The sequence below is a fragment of the Vulpes vulpes genome, chromosome 5 (genome assembly GCF_048418805.1).
Source record: "Vulpes vulpes isolate BD-2025 chromosome 5, VulVul3, whole genome shotgun sequence".
NCBI lineage: Eukaryota > Metazoa > Chordata > Mammalia > Carnivora > Canidae > Vulpes > Vulpes vulpes.
The window spans coordinates 106,542,469-106,567,201 of record NC_132784.1 but is presented as its reverse complement, the minus strand read 5'-3'; the positions used below and the strand labels follow the sequence as shown (position 1 = coordinate 106,567,201).

Genomic DNA, 24,733 nt, shown 5'->3' with positions numbered 1-24,733 from the left:
GTAGTTTACTCTTGGAAGCAAACTGGCTAGACTACATATACTTCAAGCATTTGTCCATAAATACTGGTTTTTGATTGGTTGTTTATTTCATAAGCTGGGTTTTTGAGCGGCACTGAGTTTGTGAATGCAGTCCCTGACTGAAACCTAGAATTCAGCCATTCTGTTCTTCCAAGAACAGAGATGAGCTAAGAGAGAGGATTAAAATTATCTTGTGGAAAAATAAAATAAAATTATCTTGTGAAAATTGGGGTGCCTAACAAAAACGTGCCTGAGTAGAAGGCTACTGTCCTGCCATCTGAGGATAGATGAAGCCAGAGAAACAGTTACAGGAAGGGCCAAAGTTCTCATCAGAAAGTAATTTTTTATTCTGGTGAAAAAATAATACACAGCCATTGGGTTATTGTATCTCAAAGATGTCTTCAATATATTGTTCTATCCTTAGTTTCCTCTCCTTCAGTTATCACTGACAACGAGTGTGGAAAAAAACACAATAAGCAAGAGCATGAATGGGTCTGTGTGGGTTGGGTGTGTGTAGGCTAAAAATGATAGGCAGTTGTGGAAAGAGGAAGAGTGCTTGCTATTGAAGAAGTGATTAGTGTGTTTTAAGGGGCATACTGACCAAGGATAATGAAATATCCTGACCCGCTAATTACCCTTCCTCCCAAAGAAACACTTCAACTGTCAGCTAGATTTGGGTCATTAACACTAAAAATCCAGAGAATTGGGGCCAACTCAACAGTAGCACATGGCTTTAGTAAAGGTCTAAGATGTCTCCTCCTCTTCATGACTCCCTTCATCCCTTCCCTAAACCGCAATATTCCAGCTGGCTCCATGCACACAGGAAAGGGACAAGACTAATTAATGTCAGAGTCTCTGTAACAGCTACCCAAGTAAAAGGAAGAGAGAGACAGAGACAGACAGACAGCCAAAGATACACGATCTCTTAGCCCAAAGCAAACTTTTATCAGCAACGGTGTTAATCTTACCAGTGTTGCTCTTCCTTAGGAAAGGTGGAGAAGTTTGAGGGAAGAAGGAGAGCTGAAAATTTAGACCATGCTAAGAAGTTTACTTTGAGAAGGACAGTTATTGTTAAAAAAAAAAAAAAAAAAAGTCGATTACTGTAGGTATCATACGTCACATACAAGCCAGGAAAACGGATTTGCAAATACATGAGGTAGTCCCACACTACTATTTGAATTTCTGATTCTAATTATTAGTTCATTTTTTCTTGTTCATTTTCAAACTGTGACATCCTGATGTTATAGCATTCTCAAACTTAGCAGGAATGCTCCAAATTCACTAACACTCTCCAAACTTACTACTTCAGCTTTGCTGTGGGCTGAAATTAAGGCCAGAGTTTGTTCCTATTTTGTGTGTTGAATTAAAGAGATGAGTGCCGGGTGAAGGCCTGAGATGAGTTTTCTCTATGAGGCAGGAGGGGCCTTTACTGTTGAGACTTCATGACAGCTATTCTAGTTGTTCAGAGGCCTGGATTGTTTCCTTCTTGGCATTGTGCCAGGTAACTGAAGTGAGTAAACAAGACAGAGATGTACTTCCCAATTCAGTCCTTTTGGTTAGGGCTGAAGGTCAGGGTCAGTCAAACCCCATTAGTGTTCATCAGTATTTGCCTCACTTATGAGCATTTTCTGTTTCTCCTCTTAACTGTTCTTTTCCTTCGTACCTCTTTTATTCCTTTCGCCTCTCTTTTTTGAAGGTGGGAAAATCTGTTCTATTTAGAAGTAGCCATGTGGACATGGCTTGGACAATCCTCGTTCTATTTACACCCAAAGCATCGTAGTCAGGGGCCAGTCAAATGCACATTATCTTCCTTCCACCAGACCCGCTCACCGGGTTGCTCTTGGCTTCATCAAGGTCATAGGACACCTTCACTGCTTGTCTGGCCTTGAAACAGATGCAGAACAACACTGGGGCCACAGGGAACTTGACAAAAGCAGAGCGTTCAGGCTTGTTCCTGTTGGGAGAGCTCTTCTAGGCTGTCATCAGCCACTGAGAACAGGAGGAGGGTGACATTCAGATCTTCTTGTGCCTTCCCACACAGCCTTCTTGGCCTTTCCAGTGTTTGATTCTGATTTGGGTTTAGTGAGGGGCAAGAGCCCTTCTTTGCCTTCACCGTAATCTCTGTAAAAATCCTATCCTTATCTTTGATAGCTGTTTACCAGTCTATTGATGAGATGTGTGGGCACCACTTTACCCTACAAGTGACATTCAGTTCCAAGAGAATGCTGGGTCCACGTTTAGATGCCCTCAGAGGTGCCCATCTATTGAGGGATTTTATATATGACATGACTTTATTAACAGAAACCTATAAATTAAACTTTCAGCTTTTAAGTTTCTAGGATCATCATTTCACTCCTTTTTTCAGCTTTCATGCATCTTATAGACACACCACATATTTTACAAAGTTATTGCTAATAGCAGAATAACAACATAAGTGAATTTCTTAAGTTTATCCCGTGAAATGGTAGTTGGAAAAAAGAGATCTGAATACAATTAAATGAATATATATTAGATGATTTCTAACTAAAATAATAAAATGATCATTCCGTATTTCTTCTCAACCTTGACAACTGATAAGTCAACTGTTTGTTGCAAAGTTAAGAGAAGGAAATGCTTTTTAAATGACAAGCTGTGCCACTTTCCCAAGTAATCTATCATCTAGATAGATTACAAGATTATAAGATTCTTATTTATTATAAACTGGTACCAATTTTATATTGCTTGAGTCCTTCCCAAGGCCTCAATTCTGAGCTCAAGCTGGTGCAAAATAAATGTACTATTTAAGATAGCAAATGATTTCAGACAGAAGATGTTAAACATAAAATAGATCAAATTCAAAAACAGTTTAAATTAGAAATGATGGAAACACCATCCATAGTGCATCCATAAGGATGGCAAAAATTAAGAAATCTGATAATATAAGATGTTGGCAAAAATGCAGGGCAACAGTAAATCTCATACAGTTTTAGCAGAAGTACAAACTGTGCAACCACTCTGAAGAGCAATTTGACATTATCTAGTAAAGTTGAGGATATGCATGACCTTCAGCCTAGCAATTCTGCTTGGAGAGATATATCCTTTTACATACATCTTCACAAAAAGACAAAGACAATAATGATCGTTGCAGCACTGCTTCTACAGCAAAAGCGAAAAGCTATCTAGAAAAAAAAAGTGAGACACAAAAACACCAGGAACAATCTACATAACCACCAACAAAAATACACAAACTATACTGTATCTGTTAATAAGAAAATGGGTAAATGTATAATACTTATACAGTGGTATGCAATTACAGTAGTGAAAATAAATGAATTAGACTATATAGGCTAACATGACTAAGACCGTAAGACAATGTTACGTGAAAAAAGCAAGTTGTAAAAGGTTAAGAGGTTTAAAAATAAATAATATAGAAATACACATATGAAAAGTGTCTTTAGTTTGAATGAGAATAAGAAAGATCAAATTCAGAACAGCAGGTATTTCCAGGTAGGAAAATATAGGAATAGAACCCAGAAATAATGCATACGGCTTTAGCTGTATCTGTAATATTTTATGTCTTAAAAAAAAATTAGACATGAAACAGTTTAGTCTAACAAATGTCATAAGAAAGCAATTTTTTTTTAGAATGGGAAAGACATTTCGAAGTCCCCATCCAAAAATTATAAATAGGCCAGTTTACTATGTCAACAAACTGCCCAATTTAGGAAAAAATAAGAGTATGACTCTTCAAATAACAAAATGACAATATGACTTTTAAAACAGCCTAATGAGAGGCGCTTGGGTGGTGCAGTCGGTTAAGTGGCCAATTCTGGGTTTTGGCTCAGGTCATGATCTCAGAGTCCTGGGGCTGAGCCCCACGTCAGGGTCCATGCTCTGTGCAGAGTCTGCTGCAGGACTCTCTCTCTCACTCTGTCTCTCCTCATCCTGAGCTCACTCACACACTCTCTCTCAAAGAAATCTTAAAAAAACAAAACAAAAACAAAACCACAACCCAAAACAGTCAGGTGGTTTAGTCTAAAGCTCAGAGGTGATGCAGATTCCTAGCCAATTCCATTTCCAAGAGAAAATTCTTCCGTGTCCACACTTCCATAAATATTCTGTAGTTTCTTGGGAATACAGAAATAGATGTATGCTTTACATCCAGTAAAGGCCAAGCAATTAGAATAGAGGTGTTAAGAGTCAGAGACAGAATAGAAGCATCAAAAACAACAAACAAATGGGACGCCTGGGTGGCTCAGCGGTTGAGCGTCTGCCTTCGGCTCAGGGCGTGATCCTGGGGTTCCAGAATCGAATCCCACATGGGGCTCCCTGCATGGAGCCTGCTTCTTCCTCTGCCTGTGTCTCTGTCTCTGTGTGTGTCTCTCATGAATGAATAAATAAAAATCTTTAAAAAAACAAAAATGAGAAACAAAACTACTGTCAAGAGTAAAATAAATAAAAACTAAAGCAATTCTTTATGAGTAATCCTTGGTTATGAGTACTTAATTTTAAGAAGGGCAGAGAGATTTAACATTGTTGGGGAGACAGCACAGGAGTCCCTGATGAAAGGTCTCTAAGGGCTGAAATGTGATAAATGAATGAGTAAGAATTAAGTGAAGGGGGTGGTGTGCCTTAAGTGGAGGCTGGGGTGAAGAGATGCAAAGGCCTGGTGGCTGGGATGAAGAGTACGACCAGCAGCAGACGAAATAAAGTACTGAAGCTGGAGGAACAGGAGATGAGGCAGGGCAGAGGCTGTGGGGAACTGGTGGGCCAAGAAGTGGAAGAGGAGGTAGGGCCTCACACATGTTGCTAATGAATTTGATTTCCACAACACCAAAAATGGAATGCCACCTAAAAGTTTAAATGAAGGTATTTTGTATCCTTGATGACTTTTTAAACTGTGTGTGTGCTTGTGCATGTGTGTGGAGGGATGCAAAATGGATGGAGAAAGACCAGCTAGAAGCCTACTGGGGTAGTCCACAGGTGAGAGAATAGTAGCTTTGTCTAGAGTGGTCGTGATGGGAAAAGATAAAAGCAGGCATTGTCAAAAGACGTGTTAAGACAAAATCTGCACATCTCAAGGACAGACTAGAGGGTGAGAATAAGGAAGAGCAGAGTCAAGAATTGTTCTAGGCTTCTGGCTTGCACAACTTGAGGACACTGTCGTTCACTGAGAGAGGATGCTGGAAGAGCACCAGGTGGGCAAGGTACTGAGTAAGTGGGGCAGAGATGGAGAGTTCAGTTTTGGACATTTAAAGTTTGGGCTATCTTTGAGAGATTACAAGAAAACTTAGGGGAGGTCTGAGTTGAAGGTATAAATTTGTGACTCTGCCCACAGCTGAGACAGCCTAGGAAGCGAATATAGAAAGAAAAGAGGACCAAGCTTTGCGGGGTTCTAACATCAAGGCCGATAAAAAAGACAATGACTCTACACAAACACAAAAGGAGGAGCCAAAAAAATAGAAGAAAATATATGGAGAAATACAATCTTCTTTCAATAAATTCTTGTTAGATTAAGAATTAATGAACACATGTAGCTGGGCTCAGTGGCACTTAGCCTGAACCATAAGACAGTTTCCATTTCAAGTTTTTAAAAAATTTTCATTTCTACTGAGTTAAAAAACCCTAAGTCATGATCATAGATTGACTGGAGAAAGGAACCAGCATCAGATGATGTGTCAGCGACATTCTAATTGATTACCTTACAAAGATATTTCTCCCTGAAGATTATGTACAGCTCTCAGACAGATTCTAGTCTAGGCTGCTAATCTTATCACACTGAAAAGTTGGAAGACCGGAAGTTTCGATTGGAAGGATAATAGCAAATGGATTCTTAATATACTTTTTTGATTAGCTTGCTCTGGAAAGTATCTTTCATATTTGGATGCAGCATTTGTGTGTTAAACGTGCCAAATGATTGGTCATTGAGCCTTCTCTCCAATAACAAGAGAGGGTCAACATGGTTTAGAAACATAAAATTTTTGGTCAATGGATTACATGAAACAGTTTCCCCCCCCCCCCCCCCCAGAAAATCTAGTTATCTTCAACAAATTTCTGGCTATACATTAAAATTATTGGTATCACCTTTTAAAGGAAAGGAACACCTTTTCCCTCAAAATCCATCATATTTCAGTTTGAAAGTTATACTTTCCACCAATTCTTCACACTGTACACTAAAGAGACATCTTTTGATAGCCATGATTTCATGATAATCTGTTTTCAATATTTCCTTCAAAGCCAAATCAAGATCAGGGAGGTGTGTTGCTAACCACTAACTTCATGGCAAAAGAAATACCGAGTTTTAGGTATAATCTTATTTATTCACATGGCAGTACCAGTCCCTGCAGAATTACTGCCCCCATATACACTCTCTCAAAAAGGGCCCTCCTGGTGTTTCATCATTACTAATTCGAAGACAACTTTTGCAGTCTACAACCCAGCTCACAAAATGCTAATAACTCTTATCACTTAGATTTTCACCAAAACACAAAAGAATTGGTCAAGACTTTTCCTTCAAATGGCCTGCACATGTGAAAAGAACAATAAAGTGAAATATGCAATAAAGCATGCATATGTAACTGGTATTTCAACATATGTCCAGCAGAGATATTTGTTAAGGAATACTGCCAAAGAGCTTCCTTGGTTTTCTCCTTGATAAAAATATGTGTCAATAATTATGTTTGCTTTTACAAGTTTGGTTTCTTGATCATTTGCTAAAAGAAATTTAATTCTGAATATTGCTCCCATGGCTCTGTCTTCCTCTCCACCTGTAGTCACCATGGCAAAAACTATTTTGTAGAAGGTCTGGAAAACTTAACTAGCTTACCAGAGAGGTTGCTGGGCTTTAGCTGAAAACTCACCAAAATTTATGTAATTTTGAAATTTTTTCTAAAGATCCTATTTATTTATTCATGAGAGACACCCAGAGAGAGACAGAAACACAGGCAGGGGGAGAAGCAGGCTCCCTGCGAGGAGCCCAATGTGGGACTTGATCTGGACCCTAGGATCACGCCCTGTGCCGAAGGCAGATACTCAACCTCTGAGCCACCCAGGCATCCTCTCACCAAAGCTTAAATAGCTTACGTCACCATTTGACAATATTTTACACAAAGAATAACATAGCAGACATTAGGAGTCAACAGATTATTCACTTAATAAGTCTAATTGTCAGATGTCAGTTACTGAAAGTTGTTTGTACTTTCCTCGCTTGTACAAAACCACTGTCCTAGCACAGATACGCAGTCTAGGTCAGTGTAATGCTGCAGCCCTCTTTATTATTTAATGACATAATTCTGAGGTATAGCAGTCTTATTTCCATTCTCATTTCAGACTTTACTACTCAGCAAATCACTTCAGAACCACTGAGCCATTTTTGTGAATTGGGACTATAATGCAACATAGTGAAACAATAGAAAATGTGAATGCAAATTAATAAACAATACGCAGAATATAAACTGCACCCATATGGCTAATAGCTGAAAGCAGCTAACACAAGACTTTGTCATCCATTTATAAGCTAATGTATCGAAGTTTAAAAACCTAGTGTAATTTCTGAGAAAATCGTAATTAATCTTACATTTCGAGACATGAACTATAAATAAAATTGCTTCATTGTTTTGCTTTTCTTCCAACATGAATAGGCTGCTTAAAAGATCCACACTGCTTAAAAGATCCCCAGGATCTTTTAAGTTCATAAACCATATCCCAAAAAACTAATTAAAATGTTAGGTGAGACTCATGGCCCAAAGAAGAAGAGGTAAATACAGCATCGAACTCAAATAATTTTTAAATGATGTAAACTCATTAAATTGGATATCATTAATTCAAAACATGTGATACAAATAACATGGGAATATTATTTGAACAACTTCGAAGCCAAATATGTTTAACAATTTCGAAGACCAAACTGTTTTTGAGAGCTTTATAGTTTAGAAGGTTTGAACAGCTGAGATATCAAATTTAGGTTACTTTGTCTATCACTGATGTTAGCAAAGGAAAGTACTATTTCTTATAAATATGTTGCACACAGAAGAGAACATAAAGGATGGGAATCAGCTTAAATTCAGATTAAATCCAGAATAAGATTTAATGAAACACTTTTGGAAACGAGATTAAAATGAATCCTTCTTTCAAATATATGTTATCATTATCTGCTTTTTAATAAGTACATCTATGACATGGACAACATATTTGGTTATTTCTAACCTATAGGACTTCACTGTCAATGCTAAGGAAAACAAACAGATTACTTCTCCTTCCATTATTATTATTATTTTTTAGATATGACTGACTGGGAGATCCTACTGGCCAAATGTTGAATGTTCTACAATGCATAGGAATTAACCAAACCTTGATCTGTTGTTTGTTTATTTTCAAAACTCTTAACTGAGAGCAAATCTATGAGCATAACTGAAAATTATTTTTAAAAAATGACATATACACAGTGTACAGGCTACATTTAGTGAATGTCGAGCTTTCCTTGATTTTCATAGATTAAAGAAAACAAAATTGCCATCATTCTTTATATGCCTATTTGGAAAAGCAACACTTCATCAGCAACATTAGCAGAATTTACAACAGAAATTACTTGTCATCAAGTACAGTTTTTAGTTATTCAGATAAATAAAGCAACATTCAGCTTCGCATTTGCATGTTTCAACAAGTGCAACTGTGGTTCTACAGCCTTCTCTGGGTCCCTTTGGGAAAGGCATTGTGGGGGTCATATTACTGTGTATCTAACCAGCAAAACAGGCCTCAAGTAGTTCTAAATGTCACTTAAAATCACTCCGTTTACCAGAGCAACTCACAGATTAATGGAGGAAGAGTGGAAAAGCCAGATGGGTGATGGACAAGGCCACTGGGCACAGTTAAGCACTTTGTGCATTTTTAAAAGATTCTCGGCAGAGGGGTGGCAAAATATGTTCCACTGTGGTGCCAGCCGAGGAAAAAAGAGCATCTTTGGATAATTTATCTGCCCAGAGGGGATGCCTTTTTGTAACTCATACAACTACATCATGATTAGCTAACAGACTGGTGCTAGAAGTTTCTCCCAGAAGACATCCATAAGGTATACGATTTCATAGAGAAAAAGAAGAATGCAGCAAACATTTTGTTCTCCCTTATCAGAAATATCAATGCTATGAAAGTTACATTGATTGTCAAATTTAAAAGGAATCTCAGGAAGTAGTACAAAGACCGATCTCGGAGTAAAAATACATAAAATGAGTTATCTGGCAACTGAGCCAAGTGGGAAAGCCTTGATATCAAAGATCCAAATTTTTAATTTAATACTAAAGTCACAGAAGGTATAGTTAAACACATTATACTACAAAGTTCTTACATTCAGATTCTGTTTTAGGAACTCAAAATTATCTGTCACAATTACATATGTGACCACGATCCTATTACAGTCTAATAAAAACCATAATCCTATACTAATTCGTCATATACAAACTTAACATATATGGCCTAAGTGTTAAAATATTTGCTTCATTTTTAATGTGCTAAAATGTTTATCTGAGAAACTTTTCCAACATAAATAATGAAGCAATCTGAAATAGCTTTCCCAGGTTTAACTAGGGCAATCTCCACCCTAACTCCTTTTCCTCCTCCTGTTTTTTATTTGCACTCTTTGAAGAAGTGCTCAAATTTTTTACTCTATGTTAGCTGAGGGACTAGTTCCTATGGAAGAAGGAAGAAACGCAAGTGAAGCAATAAAAGGAAATCGCCTATGGATAATAGTAACTATAAGTAGGTTTTTAAACAAAGCAGAATCCTGAGTATTTAGAAACAGTTGTTACAAAATTTTATTCTAAAAAAAATTTTTATTCTATTGAATTAAAAGGCATAAATTCCTTTCATATGGTGTATGCATTTGAGTGGTAGATACTTCTCAAACAACTACTTGATAAATATAATTGAAATATTATTAAATATAATTATGTTTTATGTATCATGTCTTCATACACTGATGAAAATTTTACCTAATGGGAAATTCAGGGTAACTAACTTCACAGAATACCATATGTTGATAAACTCAAATTCTAATTACTTACTATTAAAATAATTAAATACCTTTTGTAGACTGGTAGGATTTAGCTGAGTTTTGTCTATTATTTTCACAGCAACCTGAAAAAGAGAATCATTAAACTATATATTTGAGAAAACGTATTTTGATGGATTAAAAACTTGTAAAAAGTCTTCATTCCTAACTAAATGTAATTTAGTTGTCTTTGGTGTTCACATAACTAGATGATAAAGTTGAGACAATCTGGCAGTCTTATGATGTATTATTCCATTGACCTAACTCTTTAGCATATCTGATTCTGAGTCAATAAAACAACAGTTTTAGAATTTTTTCCACGTCTCTCCCCTTTAAAGTAAAAATCATTGGTATCTTAATCTTTTACTTATGATCTTAATAAGTCACAATTATCAGAGGGAAGAGGCCTACAAGCTTTCAGTAGTTTAAGTATCATGGGAATAAAATGATTAGAGAACTCAAACACCAGAGCTTGCTTATAGCAGCAGACTAACCAAATGGATTAAATCTAAGTCTCTGCCTAATAGAGCCTGTGTCTGAACAGTTTCTGGAGCCAGAATGGGCAGAGAGGACTAAAATTAACTGGTACAGAGCTAAAGAAAAACTTATTAAAAACAAATTCTAAGTGAGATCTTCATAATGTCTTAACTGGATCCAGGAAAATGAGGTAATATTAACTGTTTTTTGGTTTTTACTATACCAATTATTAAATATTAGTAATAATTATTAAATACACACATTTTTGCTATATACATACACATAATTTAAAACACATGGGATTTTAGAAACCCAATTCTCCTATTACCTGAGAAAAACATCTGTTTTCAACCGTAGGTACAATATGATCTCTAAACAGACAAAAGTCAGTGGGTGACTTTATACATATTTATACCTAATTTATCAGAAGCAGTAATTAATGAGAACTAACTCTGGCCCTGTGCTTGGGTTGGGGAACAAAGGTAGTCAGAAATGTTTATAGAAACCATATAATGAAGACAGAAGCCTGAGGAAAGCTCATCTGTAGCACATCTGATTTATGAGAGATGCTACATGCAGGGATGAGTCTTTTCTAAATGTTCAAAGGCCAACTTTTTGTGCCATAATATAGCTCTGTCTACAGATGTTCCATTCACACATACCTCAGTGTTTACCATATTTCAAATGTCATTTATTCCCAGCACCAGCTACAGAAAAGATCTGTAACAAGACTCCAGAGAGGTCCAAGTAAATATTAAAAAGCATGAAAACTTACCTCTCTACCAGTTAGGACATGTCTTGCCAATTTCACTTTGGCAAAGTTTCCCTTCCCTATTGTTTTTTGTAAACGATAATTTCCAATGTGAGGCTGCTCGTCTGTTGCTGACGTAATGGAGTTTCTGCACCGGGGAATGTTCTGTCGGCTACTAGATTTGGTAGGCTGGATGTGCGGTTCAGTGTATCCATCCACAGACGTATGCTATGAGAAAGGTTACAAGATTTCATTGTTAATGAAATTACATTTTAAAAAGGACAGTTAAAAAGACTACAAATGAAAAAACAAACAAAAAGCAAACAAAAAAGACTACAAATGATTTTCATTAATAAATCAACTTCAATGAAAATACATTGGGCTACATGATTTTTTTTAATTTTTTTTTTTTTTTTTTTTTTACTTATTTATTCATGAGAGACACAGAGAGAGAGAGAGAGGCAGAGACACAGGCAGAGGGAGAAGCAGGCTTCATGCAGGGAGCCTGATGTGGGATTCGATCCTGGGTCTCTAGGATCAGGCCCTGGGCCGAAGGCAGGCGCTAAACCGTTGAGCCACCCAGGCTGCCCAGGCTACACGATTTTTAAGTGAGAGGATTCTGTTTACAATTTCTACTTGACTTTCGCTCACTTTGCCGGGGGGGAATATAACTATTTAAAATAAAATGTTCAGGGGCGCCTGGTGGCTGTCACTTAAGCATCTGCCTTCAGGTAGTGACCTCGGGGTCCTGAGGTCCAGTCCTCCGTGGGGCTCCCTGCTTCTCCCTCTATCCTCTACTCCTCTCCGCTGCTTGTAATCTCTCTCATGCTTGCTATCTCTCTCTCAAAAAAATACAATCTTTAAAAAAATGAAATTTTCTTCATAACTATACAGAGAGAGTGAGCCTGTGTATGAATAGGGGGGAGAAGGTGGGAGGGAAGAGGCAAAGGGGAGGGAGAGGGAGACAGAATCCCAAGCAGGCTACATGCCCAGCACAGAGCCCAGCACAGAGCCCGATGTGGGGCTCGATTTCTTAACCCTGACATCATGTCCTGAGCCAAAATCAAGAGTTGGATCAACTGAGTCACTCAGGAGCTCCTAAGTATATGCTTTTTTTTTTTTTTTAAGATTTTATTTATTTATTTATTTGTTTTAAAGATTTATTATTTATTCATTCATTTATTTTATTTATTCTCATTTATCTCTGAGAGACACACAGAGAGAGGCAGAGACACGGGCAGAGGGAGAAGCAGGCTTCCTGTGGTGACCCTGATGCAGACTCAATCCCAAAACCCTGGAATCACACCCCAAGCCAAAGGCAGATGCTCAACCACTGGGCCACCCAGGTGTCCCTAGGTATGAGCTTTTGATTTAAAAAATAATAAAGAGATAGACAGAAGCCATACAGACCATGACTCCTCTAAGGGTATATCACCCCTTTAAGCTGAGATGACAACACAGCGCAGGACTGCTTCACTAAAAGGGCAGACCGTCTTTAAAGCCAAGACAAACAAGTTCATAAATACAGTTCTGTTTCTCCAAACTGGCCCCATTACTTGTCACACTCACTCTTCCATTTGCTGGCATCCAGTGCAGTCAATCGACCACCCAGTTGCCTGTTTCAGGCATCCTAATGCGCCCCTGCCCAAGCCCCTCACTCAGTTCCCCAGGCCTAACCCAGAGCCTCAGCCCTGCCTGCCCGACCTGATGCCCACTGCACTCCTCCTCAGAGCTACTCTCCAGCAAAGGACCCCTGTGTCTCGCAGTCCCACACTAGCAACAACCACTATGGGTCCTGTTCAAGGGCAGGCTCAGCACCTGGAATCCCAAGACCAGACTGTTTAACCAGCTCCGGATGCTCCCGCTCTTGGTTCAGTGTTGCCCTCATTCTGACACACAGACGTTTCTAGCAGTTTTTGTGAGAACATAGATTCACACATAATAAACGTTAACATCTTTCTCCAACTAACTTCTTTAAAATAGCTGAAGATGGGTGGCACAAATTGACAAAAGAAAGGAGTGTTTTTTATTTGCGAGGTAAGTGATTTGGCCTTTGCTGTCCTGCCTACACAACTGTAAGCTTGTCTAAAAAATTTTGAGCAGAAAATTTCTTAAAGGCAGTATTAAGGATGACTCCATATACCAATCTCACACAAAGCATGACTCAAAGTCATTTTCCCATTTGTTATTATTTAAGGATTAAAAAAAAAAAAACAGGAGAAAATCAAATTATGTATGTAAAAGACTCCATAAAACACAAGATCTCCACTTTCAGATTTTTTTCAACTCAGCGCAAATTAAAGGGTTGTCTCTGTGTCTTACACACACCTGCAGCCTCAGGCCTCATCGTGAACTAGCGCCTCATTTGTGTATTCTCACAGCAAACTGCTTTCATGTATCTCATCACCCACTCCACTGTACTATCATTATACACTTACTTCTCTGTCTCTGCCACCCTACCACGAGCAATTTGAGGACAGGGATGTTTTCCTTTCATTTTTATATACTCACCACATTGCAGAGCGCCAGACACAGAGGAAAGGCTCAATAAATCAATAAGTCTCAAAGTGTTGTCCCTGAACCAGCACCATCAGCATCATCTGGAAACTTGTTAGAAATGCAAATTCTCTGGCCCTGTTCCAGGCCAGTAGGAAATTCTGGGGGTGGGCCCAGCAATCTGTGTTCTAACAAGTCCTCTGGGTGATTCTGATGCATGCTGAAGTCTGAAAACTACTGCAATAAATAACATAATTAGTAGGTAAATACAAAGTTATTCACTGCCTTTTAGAGACTTTTCTATTATCTGAGCACAAACAAGAGATGTTAATTATAATCAATTTCTAAGCATTAACAAGTTGCTATACTCTTTCCCATAAACAGTACTTCTCTAAACTTGTTCTGCAGGGAATGTGGACCTGTCCATCCTTCAAGATTTAATTTTATCTCCTTCTCAAAGAAGATTCCTATGTCTTTCCAGAAAGCAGAGGTGATTCCCTCTCTCTTCTGTTGCTATTTTTATGTCCAATACAAATTTCTACTACTAGAACTATCACACCATCTTCTAAGTATGTGTCCGTGGTCTGTTTTCACTGTTAGGCCTGAAGCTCCATAAGCCTAACATAAGATAAGATAACTTAAGATAGTGTTTGGCACACCAAAGGCACCTAGTAAATAAAAGCTAAATCGAAGGAACTGGGGGCCCTTGTACTCCTGATGGCCGGGAGAGAAGAACTTCTGAGGAATGATTCCTTGCAGTGCAGATCTTTGATGTGTAAAATACCCACCTCCCAATGCTAGTTGCAAGGCACATCCTGTCATTAAACTATGACAGACTGCATTACTGGCCTCAAATTTCATGCCCTTCTGTTGCCATGTAACTCTCCAATGTCCTTCCGCTGAGAGTAGGGCTTAGTTTCCTGCTCTTTGGGGGCTCAGTCACATGATCTGATCTGGCCAAAAGAATGAGCTGGAAGTGACAGTATAGCTAGTCCCAAGCTAGTCATCAAGAGACTCTGCTGTGTTTCAGATTGCTCTCTTAAGCTTCTGCCATCACCCTGAGAAGGCCTTGCCCAGGCTGACACCAGAAGAAAGATAAGAAATACATGGAGTAGAGCCACTCCCAGCTGAGCCCAGATTAAATCAACTGGTTCCCCAGATGACCCACGGACTCATGAGAAATGATATACGCTTGTCAGTTTAAGCCACTGAGTGCTGGATGGTCTATTACACAGCAAGGCCAGCTGATACACACAGTTATCACTATTTTTATTTTTTTTTTATTTATTTTTATTTTTTTTTAATCACTATTTTTAAATCCAGAGGTAAACATAAAGGAACAATAAACAATTAGGGGATTCTTATCAAACATGTTCAAATTCTAGTACTCTGCAACCAAAAAAAGGGGTTACTAGATAATCAATTCCCTAATGAACTCTTTTTTTTAAAAGATTTATTTATTTATTTATTTATTTATTTATTTATTTATTTATTTATTTATTTATGATAGACATAGAGAGAGAGAGAGAGAGAGAGAGAGAGAGAGGGAGGGAGGCAGAGACACAGGAGGAGGGAGAAGCAGGCTCCATGCTGGGAGCCTGACGTGGGACTCGATCCTGGGACTCCAGGACCACGCCCTGGGCCAAAGGCAGGCGCCAAACCGCTGAGCCACCCAGGGATCCCCCCTAATGAACTCTTGATCAAATAAGCTACATATGGGTAGACTCCTTAACTTTTTTGTATCCCCAGCAAGTACAGTGAAAAAGAGGGGTCAGCAAACTTTTTTTGTAAAAAGCTGCATAATAAATTATTTAGGCTTTGTAGACCATATACTGTCTCTGTTGCATATGCATTCCCCACCCACCCCCCCGCCCAGCTTCTTAAAAATTTAAGAACCTTTCTTAGTTCAGGGTCATAACAAAAAAACACCAAAAGGCTGGATTTGGCCCCTTGGATAACACATGACCCCTAGTATAACATATCATATTTTGGGATGCAGGATTAAATTGTTTCTGGATGATCCTACTATCAGAATAGGAGATTCTAGGAAAAGCATGAGTATGGTATGTCTGTACCTGGAGAGCAGAGGAGAGTATAGAGGGCTCATCTAAAAATATTATTTTTTCTCACTCCACCACCTAAGTTGGAAAAGGTAGCATATTCTCCAAAATCCTTTTTAAAAATAAATCTCTTAACTTTCAACATTAAGCATGATCATTTTATGAGCCACCCAACTTATTCAGAATGCATTTGAGTCTTAAATTATAAGTTAAAATAGAATATATAGAAAATATTTTATATATATTTTTTAAGATTTTATTTATTCATGAGACACACACACAGAGAGAGAGAGAGAGAGAGAGAGAGAGACAGGCAGAGGGAAAAGCAGGTTCCCTCTGGGGAGCCTGATGTGGGGCTTGATCCCAGGATCCCGGGATCACGACCTGAGCCAAAGGCAGACGCTCAACCACTGAGCCACTCAGGTGCCCCTCTTATGTAACTGATTATAAAACACCCATCCAAAAAGTACCTCCCTCAAAAGCCCATCTTTTCTTAGGATTGCCACAGCACCACTCAGGAGCAAACTCTTTTCCTGAAGAAACTCTTTGAAGAATAATTTGGAATAACTGATCTCATTCCTTTCTATCAACAGCTTAACTCTCAAATAAAAAACCTAGCAAGGATATGAATTCAGCTCATGCTGGATTAAACAGTGAGTTTAAGAACTATCTCAGCCCCAGGGCTACTAGGTATAAGAAATTATGTTAGCTTAATTATAGAATATCTACAAGTTTTGGTCCCCTGAAACCACAAGTTTAGATCTTGGCATTTCCTTCTTCAAATTGTCCACTCAAGCTTGCCAGAAGTGTGCAGCATATTCAAAGTAATTAAAGGTCATAGTTTCATTAGCTCTTCAACCCTATGTCCCATGGATCCACATTCCAATTCTTCAATAATAGAATTTCTCGTGCCTTCAATATCAACTGAAATGACATGAATTTTTCTACTCACTAGCTATGCATTCTTTGGCAAGCTGTTTAACCTTTATGTGCCTGTTTCCTTATCAGACAAACTGCTAGAAATCATGTCTTTGGAGCAGGGAGGGGGAACCTTAAGGCAGCCACAATATATGCAAAGGAATGACAATTCAAATGGCAGCTCGCTTTTCATTAGAAACAATGGAGGTCACGTGACTACACAAGATTTTTGACGTGCTGAAAAAAACCCAAAACCAAACTGAAACCCCCAATTCTTTATCCAGTGAAAATATTCTTCAAGAAAGCAAGCAAAAACATCTTTAGATGAACAAGAGCTGAAAGAATTTGCTGCCAGAACACATACAGTAAATGAAATGCTAAAGAAAGTTTTTCTGCCTAAAGGGAAATGACCATAGATGGTAACCTGAATCTACACAAAGGAACAAAGGAATAAAGAACTCTGGAAATAAGGAAATATGAGGGTAAGTATAAACAAGTATGTATTTTTTTAATCTCTTAATTTCTTTAAAAGACATATGACTGTTTAAAGAAAAAATTATAACACCATATTAATGGAGTTTGTAGCATAAGCAGACATGAGTATATGTGAAAATAGAAATACAAAGGCAAGGAGAATTTAAATACTCTACAAAACTTACATTTTATCTGAATGAGTACAATATTAACCCTATGGGGACTGAAATACTATACGAATGCATTCTTTAATCTCTAGAGCAACCACTGAATAAAATGCACTAAAAGAAAGGCAGAGACATAGGTAAGAAGTCAAAAGAGGAATTGAAATGGAATACTAAAAAATACTGATTAACTCAAAAGTAGTCAAGAAGGGAAGAGAGGAATAACACAATGACAACAAACAGATGGGACAAAAACAAAAGAGCAAATTATAGACTTACCAAACAGATCAATAATTATATTTAACATAAACTAATTATTTCAATTCAAAGAGATTATGAAGTGAACTTTTAAAAAAGGCCCAAATGTACACTGTCCCCAAGGGATGCACTGCTAGTATGGATACACAGAAAGTAAAATTATGGGGAAAGAAAAACACTGTATACGCAAACACCAAGCAAAAGAGAAGTAGGGATGCTGTAATAATGTCCAACAAATCAGACTTCAACGTTGACAAGGAGTACTGTTAGCAACGAAGTAAAAAGACACACCACCTAATGATAAAAGAGCCAACTCATAGAAGGTAGACATAATAATCCTAAATATAATTATGTAGGTCCTTAATAACTAGAGTTCCAACAGGCAAAGTGATAGAACAAAGTACACAAATCCATGACCATGACTAGAGATTTTAACACCACTCTCTCAAAACAACCACACACATACATGTCTCGAGGTGAATTTTCAAGTGGCAAAATAGTGAATGGTTTCAGTGAAAATAGCAGCTTTATGAATGACAAAAACTTTTAAATAGCAGAAAAAGAATGCTTATTGAAAATGGAAGGCCTGTGGTTTCTCTTCCTGTGTTCCTACGGCAGCCAGGACATTTCTTTATACGCACTTTATATACAGTGGTTGCCTTTTTTTTTTTTTTTTAACTACTTCCTACTAAATCTGTGAGCATCTAAGTGGTAAAGCACTATATCTTATATTTCTTAATCAAACAGTGGTTACTGCATGGAATGGACCCACTTGGTATATTATCTCTTACTGTAAATATCCCAGCTAAATTACAAATAGAAAAAAATCTATTTTATCTCACATATTAAAACCTATTTCAATGAGATGTCAATTGATTTGATGAGAGTCATTACTAAAACAAAATGCCTCCAAAACTTTGATAGCTACTGTCTTATGCATTGCATGAATGCAAAGGGCAGAGCTGCACAGTATGGTGACCATGCCTGCCCTGAATAAGTAACTGCATAATTTTTCAAACTTCAATATTATAAGTGATGTTTTAGCTGATTATTTTTAGGAATGGGTATGATTTTTTGTTTATTATTTTTTAAGATTTATTTTTTATTTTTAAGATAAAAATGTCATTTTTTTGTGTCATGAGAGACACAAAAAGAGGCAGTGACATAGGCAGAGGAGAAGCAGGCTCCCTGTGGGCAGCCTGTTGCAGGACTCCATCCCAGGACCCCGGGATCAGGCCCTGAGCCAAAGGCAGACACTCAACCGCTGAGCCACCCAGGCATCCCAAGATTTGATTGTTTATTTGAGAGACAGAGAACATGAGCTTGTGAGCAGGAGAGGGGGGTAGAGGAGTAGAGGGGAGGGGGGAGAGGGGAAGAGACACACACATACACACACACACACACACACACACACACACACACATACACACAAGCAGACTCCCTGCTGAGTCAGGAGCCCAACTCGGGGATTGATCCCAAGACTCTAAGATCATGATCTGAGCTGAAACCAAGAGTCAGAGCCTTAACCAACTGAGCCACCCAGGTGCCCCCCAAAATAGGTATGATTTTTAAACCTTAAAAGGATGATACCAATGAAAAAAAGCGACCAATACAGTTTATTAACAGAGGTCTAAGGAACCAAAAGACTATTTTTGCCAACACCACACAACATATTAAAGAATTATCATTATAGTCAATGAGGGATATGACCAGAAGGAAAAGTTAACTCTATATGAGAAAAACATTACACTTTATCACCAAATTTGAAAAACACGGAGTAGTACTAAGTGATATGCCTAAAAACCAGAAACAAGGATAGTCCATCAAACATTCTTGCACTCAACATGACAGTAATGCTAAATAGACCAGTAGATCAGCAATGCCTTTTTTTTTTTTTAAGATTTTACTTATTTATTCATGAGAGGACAGAGATGCCGACACATAAGCAGAGGGAGAAGCAGATTCCCTGTGGGGTGCCTGATAAGGGACTTGATCCCAGAACCCCAGGATCAGGACCTGAGCTGAAGGAAGACGAAGGAAGACGCTAAACCACTAAGTCACCCAGGCGACCCCCAGCAATGCTTTTTAAGAAGAGGAAAGTATACAAAAGAAAGATTTATATGTGTCATCTTTCCACCTCTGCCATGAATATAAACACAGGAAATGCAATAAATCAATAAATCATCTTTTGGAAGTAGTGCTTAAGTTTAACAAAGTTACAAGAGAGAGGAAACATCCTTGATAACTCCTGACTTTCTGCATGAATCACCTGGTGTGTTGGAACTCCCCCTTTCACATTCAGCTTAGACATTACCTCCCAGGAAAAGTCCTCCAATCACATCAATCTCCCAGTCTCCAATCAGCTAAGCTAGAGTCAAAACTAAGCCCATTTCTGGTCTTTCTAGTTATTTCTAGCAGTGCACTGCCCCAAATTTTGAAATGAATTTTTATTAAAATGATATAGGCACATGGTCAAAAAAGTAAAGGAACCCTAAGAGGTTACTAAGAAAACATCAGTCCCCTGCACCACCCTCCAAACTCCAAGTTTGCCTCCTAGAGTCCTTCCTTTAGCTTTTCCTTCCAATTTTTGCTTCGATGTTTCTAAACATACTGCTTGCATTGCTACTTCTTGATTCATCGGTCACAGACATTCTCTCAGTTTCCTATTAACGGTCAATGAGGATTAAGATCTTTTAGCTCTCCTCCTCCCGTCATCCTCCTAATGCAATATAATCAAATTTTCAGTTAAAAAGTATTGTGTTTACATGATTAGGACTTGTAAATATGAACTCACTGGGAGCCAAGTATTATATTACACTGCTTTCTATTAAATTTCTTTTTTGTCAGCTTCACAGTGATATAAATAATACACAATGAAATTCACCAAATGTAAGCATACAATAGTTGTGACAAACATGTAAAGTCACAAAACACAACAATTAACATGTAAAATAGGTGATCATGTGAGAAGTTCCTGTGCCCAGCCTGCCCTGTCAATGTCCTCCTCTCAGTGATCTGCTTTTTGATACTATACTTTTGTCTTTTCTAGACTATTAGGGAAATAGGTCATGCCACACAGTTTAACCCTTCAAGTTCATTGTTAATTACTGACATATTTGGAGTGTTTCTAAATTTTGTTTGTGTTTGAATTTAATTTTTCCTATATTCATCAGATTTTCTTTGTTCCTTTATTTTCTCCTGTGTCTATTCCACTGGTGGTTCTGTAAAAAGTATTAGGGGTAAAAGTCAAGGTGCAGTGGGCTGAGGGGCCAATGGGGAATGATACGGAGGTAGTGAGTGCAGATAACGCCCCTGACAAGGTTGACCTTGAAGACAGGGCAACAGTGTGACAGCTGGGGAAGAAAGAGGGTGCGCTCCAGGGAGGTTCTTGTTTATCTGCTTGTTTAAAGATGAGAAGAGACTGGAGCATGTTTCAATCCCAAGGGAAGGATCCAGCAGAGAGAGAGAAGCTGATGAGGCAGGAAAGTGGAAAGATTCAGAGCACATGGAGGGACTGCCCTTAAGCAGGAAGAAAGACACTTCTTCCCTGTAACAAGCAGGAAGGAAGAGAAGCCAAATCTAGATGTAGAAACGCTCAAACACTGGATAGTAGGAAGTTGAGGGAGTTCCAGTCTGACAGCTTACTTTCTCTCTGTGCTTGGAGGTAAAGTCATCTGCTAGGAGTGAAGAGAGGCCACACAGGTTCACAGAGAGTAACAAAGATCTGAAACAGTTTCTGTAGAAAAAGGAAAAATGAGTCACCCAAAGAAGCCTAGAGGGGCTGCTGCTGGGCAGTACTGACAGTTGAGATGAGAATGGTACCCACAAATTCATCGTGGCTCTCACCTGCACCACTGAGTCTTTTTTAAAAATATTTATTTATTTATTTATTTATTTATTTATTCATTCATTCATTCATTCATTCATTTATTTATTTATTTGAGAGAGACAGAGACAGAGAGAACATGAACACAAGCAGGGGGAGTAGCAGGCAGAGGGAGAGGGAGACGCAGGACCCTGGGGGACCATGACCTGAGCTGAAGGCAGACGCTTAACTGACTGGCCACCCAGGCACCCTGCACTGAGTCATTTTCTCCAACAATACCCAAATGCCCACAGACTGGTTACTGAGGAGGCAGACATATGAGTTCATCCTGGTCTGGAGTTTGACAGACACGTACCAACAGAGAGAAAGCAGCAACGTGAGTTCAGTTATTGGTGAGTTACAGAAGTGATGGCCCATAAAATCTAAGTTGGATAGTGAAGGGGAAGACAAAAAAAAAAAAAAAAAAAAAAGAGTTGATGGATAGGGAGAGGTAGAGGCCAATATACTGAAAGGCTAGATGAGATCAGAAAATGATTAAGAGAAGGCCACCAAGAAGAAAGCCGCTCGATGGCCAGGTACTTGCAGTCAGAAGTATGGGGGGCTGGATTAGCGATACTGGAAGGACAGCTGCCAGGTGCAACTAGCATAGGATGTTTTATTTAAAAAGCACCAAGAATTGTTCTGCCTTTTTTCCCAAATATGTTCTTACATGTGCCTGTTCTATATTTTAAAGGAGTGCGCACTGAGCTTCAAAACCACATTATTAGAATGATCTATGATTTTCATTGGTTACGTTATTCAATTAAAGCTTCTCACACCCCTGTATTTCTTTTTTTTTTTTGAACCCCTGTATTTCTTTCTCAGATTTGCTTTTATCTAGTTTGCAAATTTTTCAGGTAGGTGTGCATATGATGGACTTTCTGAATCACTGCAGCTCACACTTCTTTAAGTTCCATATAAAACAGCTGTATACAGAATAGGTACAAAGGAACTTTCCCCCACTTCTTTCTAGACTTGTTCTAGAAGGCTATGAATCATGATTTACTGATAAGCAGAAAGTCATTATAATTAAATTGTGATCCATGGATGACAAAACAATAAAAGAGAGAGGAAACTGTACCGAATTTCCAAGTGACAAAATTTTGCCAAGATTTACCTAAGGAATAGACAGATACAATGGAGAATTAGTGATACGTCAATGCCAATGTCAATCTCTCCTGTCAATAAGGAAATAGTGGTATTTTAACACCAGAAACAAGTTGGATCTCTAGGAGTGATGCATCACTCCCTACACCAAAATAAATCTTTAAATGATTAAGGATATAAATGGAAAAACAAAAAACACAAAGAAGCCACAAAAGTAAGCACTAGAAAAAAATAAATGATAAGCTAGCAGCTATTTTTATAGTCGGGGAAATGCTTTCTTTCCTGAGAATGACACACAACAGAAGCCAGAAAATTTTTTTCTGTTAAATTTGATGCCATAAACTTAAAGAACAATGCACTGGACTCTTTTAAAAACTCCCCTTAAATCAAGTAAAGAGATAAACAATAGATGGAGTAAAAAAAGTATTTGTAATGTGGCAGATAAATGGTTAATTTTTAAATACTAAAACCTTTGACAAATCAGCAAAAAAATATTCATGAGAAAATGAAGCAAAGAATAGATATCAGTAGTCCACATAAAAGGACATATGCGGGATCCCTGGGTGGCGCAGCAGTTTGGCGCCTGCCTTTGGCCCAGGGCGCGATCCTGGAGACTCGGGATCGAATCCCACATCAGGCTCCCGGTGCATGGAGCCTGCTTCTCCCTCTGCCTATGTCTCTGCCTCTCTCTCTCTCTCTGTGACTATCATAAATAAATAAAGATTAAAAAAAAATGTTTTAAAAAAAAAGGACATATGCATGACTTTTAAACATATGAAAGCATAGTCCATCATAAGTTAAACATAAATTAAAAGTACAATGAAATACTAATTTTCATTTATCAGATTAGCAAAGATTAGAGTTTGACAGATTAGAGTTTGGTTAGTATATTGTAGTACAAGTACACACACTCATATATCATAGATCAAAGTGAAAACTAACACAAATTCTACGTTAAAGGAGTTTGGCAACATCTATTATTAAAGAAATTCCTATAATCATTGGGCTAGAAATTTACTTCTGGCAATTTACAGAGTCACAAATGAGCTTAAAAAATAAATGCATACAAAGATATTTACTGCAGCACTTTATGTAATAGCAAAAGACAGAAAGCATAAATGTCCATCAGTAGAGGACTATGTATATATGGTATGCTCTCTGTCAATGTGCATATGCTTATGTGTGGAAGCATCACAGATTTCAGTAAGCATGAGCATAGAATATGTCCAGAAGATTACCTAAGAGACACAACATAAGTAGTTCTGTCTAGGGAGGGAACTAGGGGACTGGGAAATGTGGAAATCAGAGTAAAGGGAACAATGTCTTTTCCTAATGTAACTTATTAATATTTGGAGTATTGTTCTATATGCACATATGTTAAACATTCAGCATAATAAAACAAGCATTTAAGACATTTTACCTAAGAGAATAGGTGAAGGGTAGTGGGAAGCAGCATTTACTGAATGTCCACTATGCACTATAAATTGTTAGACTGGTTGAATAACTTCCCCAAAATTCAATCTAATAATTAGTTGCATTATTGGGATTCACCCTCAGGTGTTTATTACTATAAACATAGAGACATTTTTAAAAATTCATATCTGAAGTACAGCTTCGAGGACAAATAGAACGACAGCGTAACTCCTTCTGTAGAACTCACCACAATAAAGTTGAAAAGAAACAAGTTATAGGCGACACCTGGGTGGCTCAGCAGTTGAGTGTCTGCCTTCAGCTCAGGGCATGATCCTGGGATCCCAGGATCGAGTCCCACATCGGCTCCCTGGGTGGAGCCTGCTTCTCCCTCTGCCTATGTCTGCCTCTCTGTGTGTCTTTCATGAATAAATAAATAAAATATTTTTTAAAAAGAAACAAACTTTAGTATTTATTAATGAAGCCACACCCCATTCTTCAAACTCCAACTTAAATTAAATGATAACTGGCCAATTTCAGAGGGGTCTTATTAATAGACCCTAAGTAGGAAGGATGATAACCAGATGCCTAGGCAGACCACAGGAGAAATGGCAAGAAGACTAATATTTGGTGCCTGAAAAAAAGAATCACATGGTAAGATTACCTTAACTTTTTCCAACTCAACTTCCTAACTAGTAAAAAGCATGATAAATC

The 24,733-nt window shown here is 38.1% G+C and overlaps 1 protein-coding gene across 6 annotated transcripts in view; it reads right to left on the bottom strand.

Moving 5' to 3' along the window:
* MARK1 (microtubule affinity regulating kinase 1) overlaps nt 1–24,733 on the bottom strand; it is a 319,041-nt gene that overhangs the window by 56,362 nt on the left and 237,946 nt on the right. For all 6 annotated transcript variants that reach the window (XM_072759558.1, XM_072759560.1, XM_072759559.1 and 3 more), the window contains 2 exons: nt 11,292–11,495; nt 10,072–10,125 (listed from right to left, as the gene is read on the bottom strand). Coding sequence is in view for 2 of the 6 variants with exons in the window: in XM_072759556.1 (XP_072615657.1) it covers nt 10,072–10,125; nt 11,292–11,495 (258 nt within the window). In the remaining 4 variants the exon portion in view is untranslated. The remainder of the gene's footprint in view (nt 1–10,071; nt 10,126–11,291; nt 11,496–24,733) is intronic.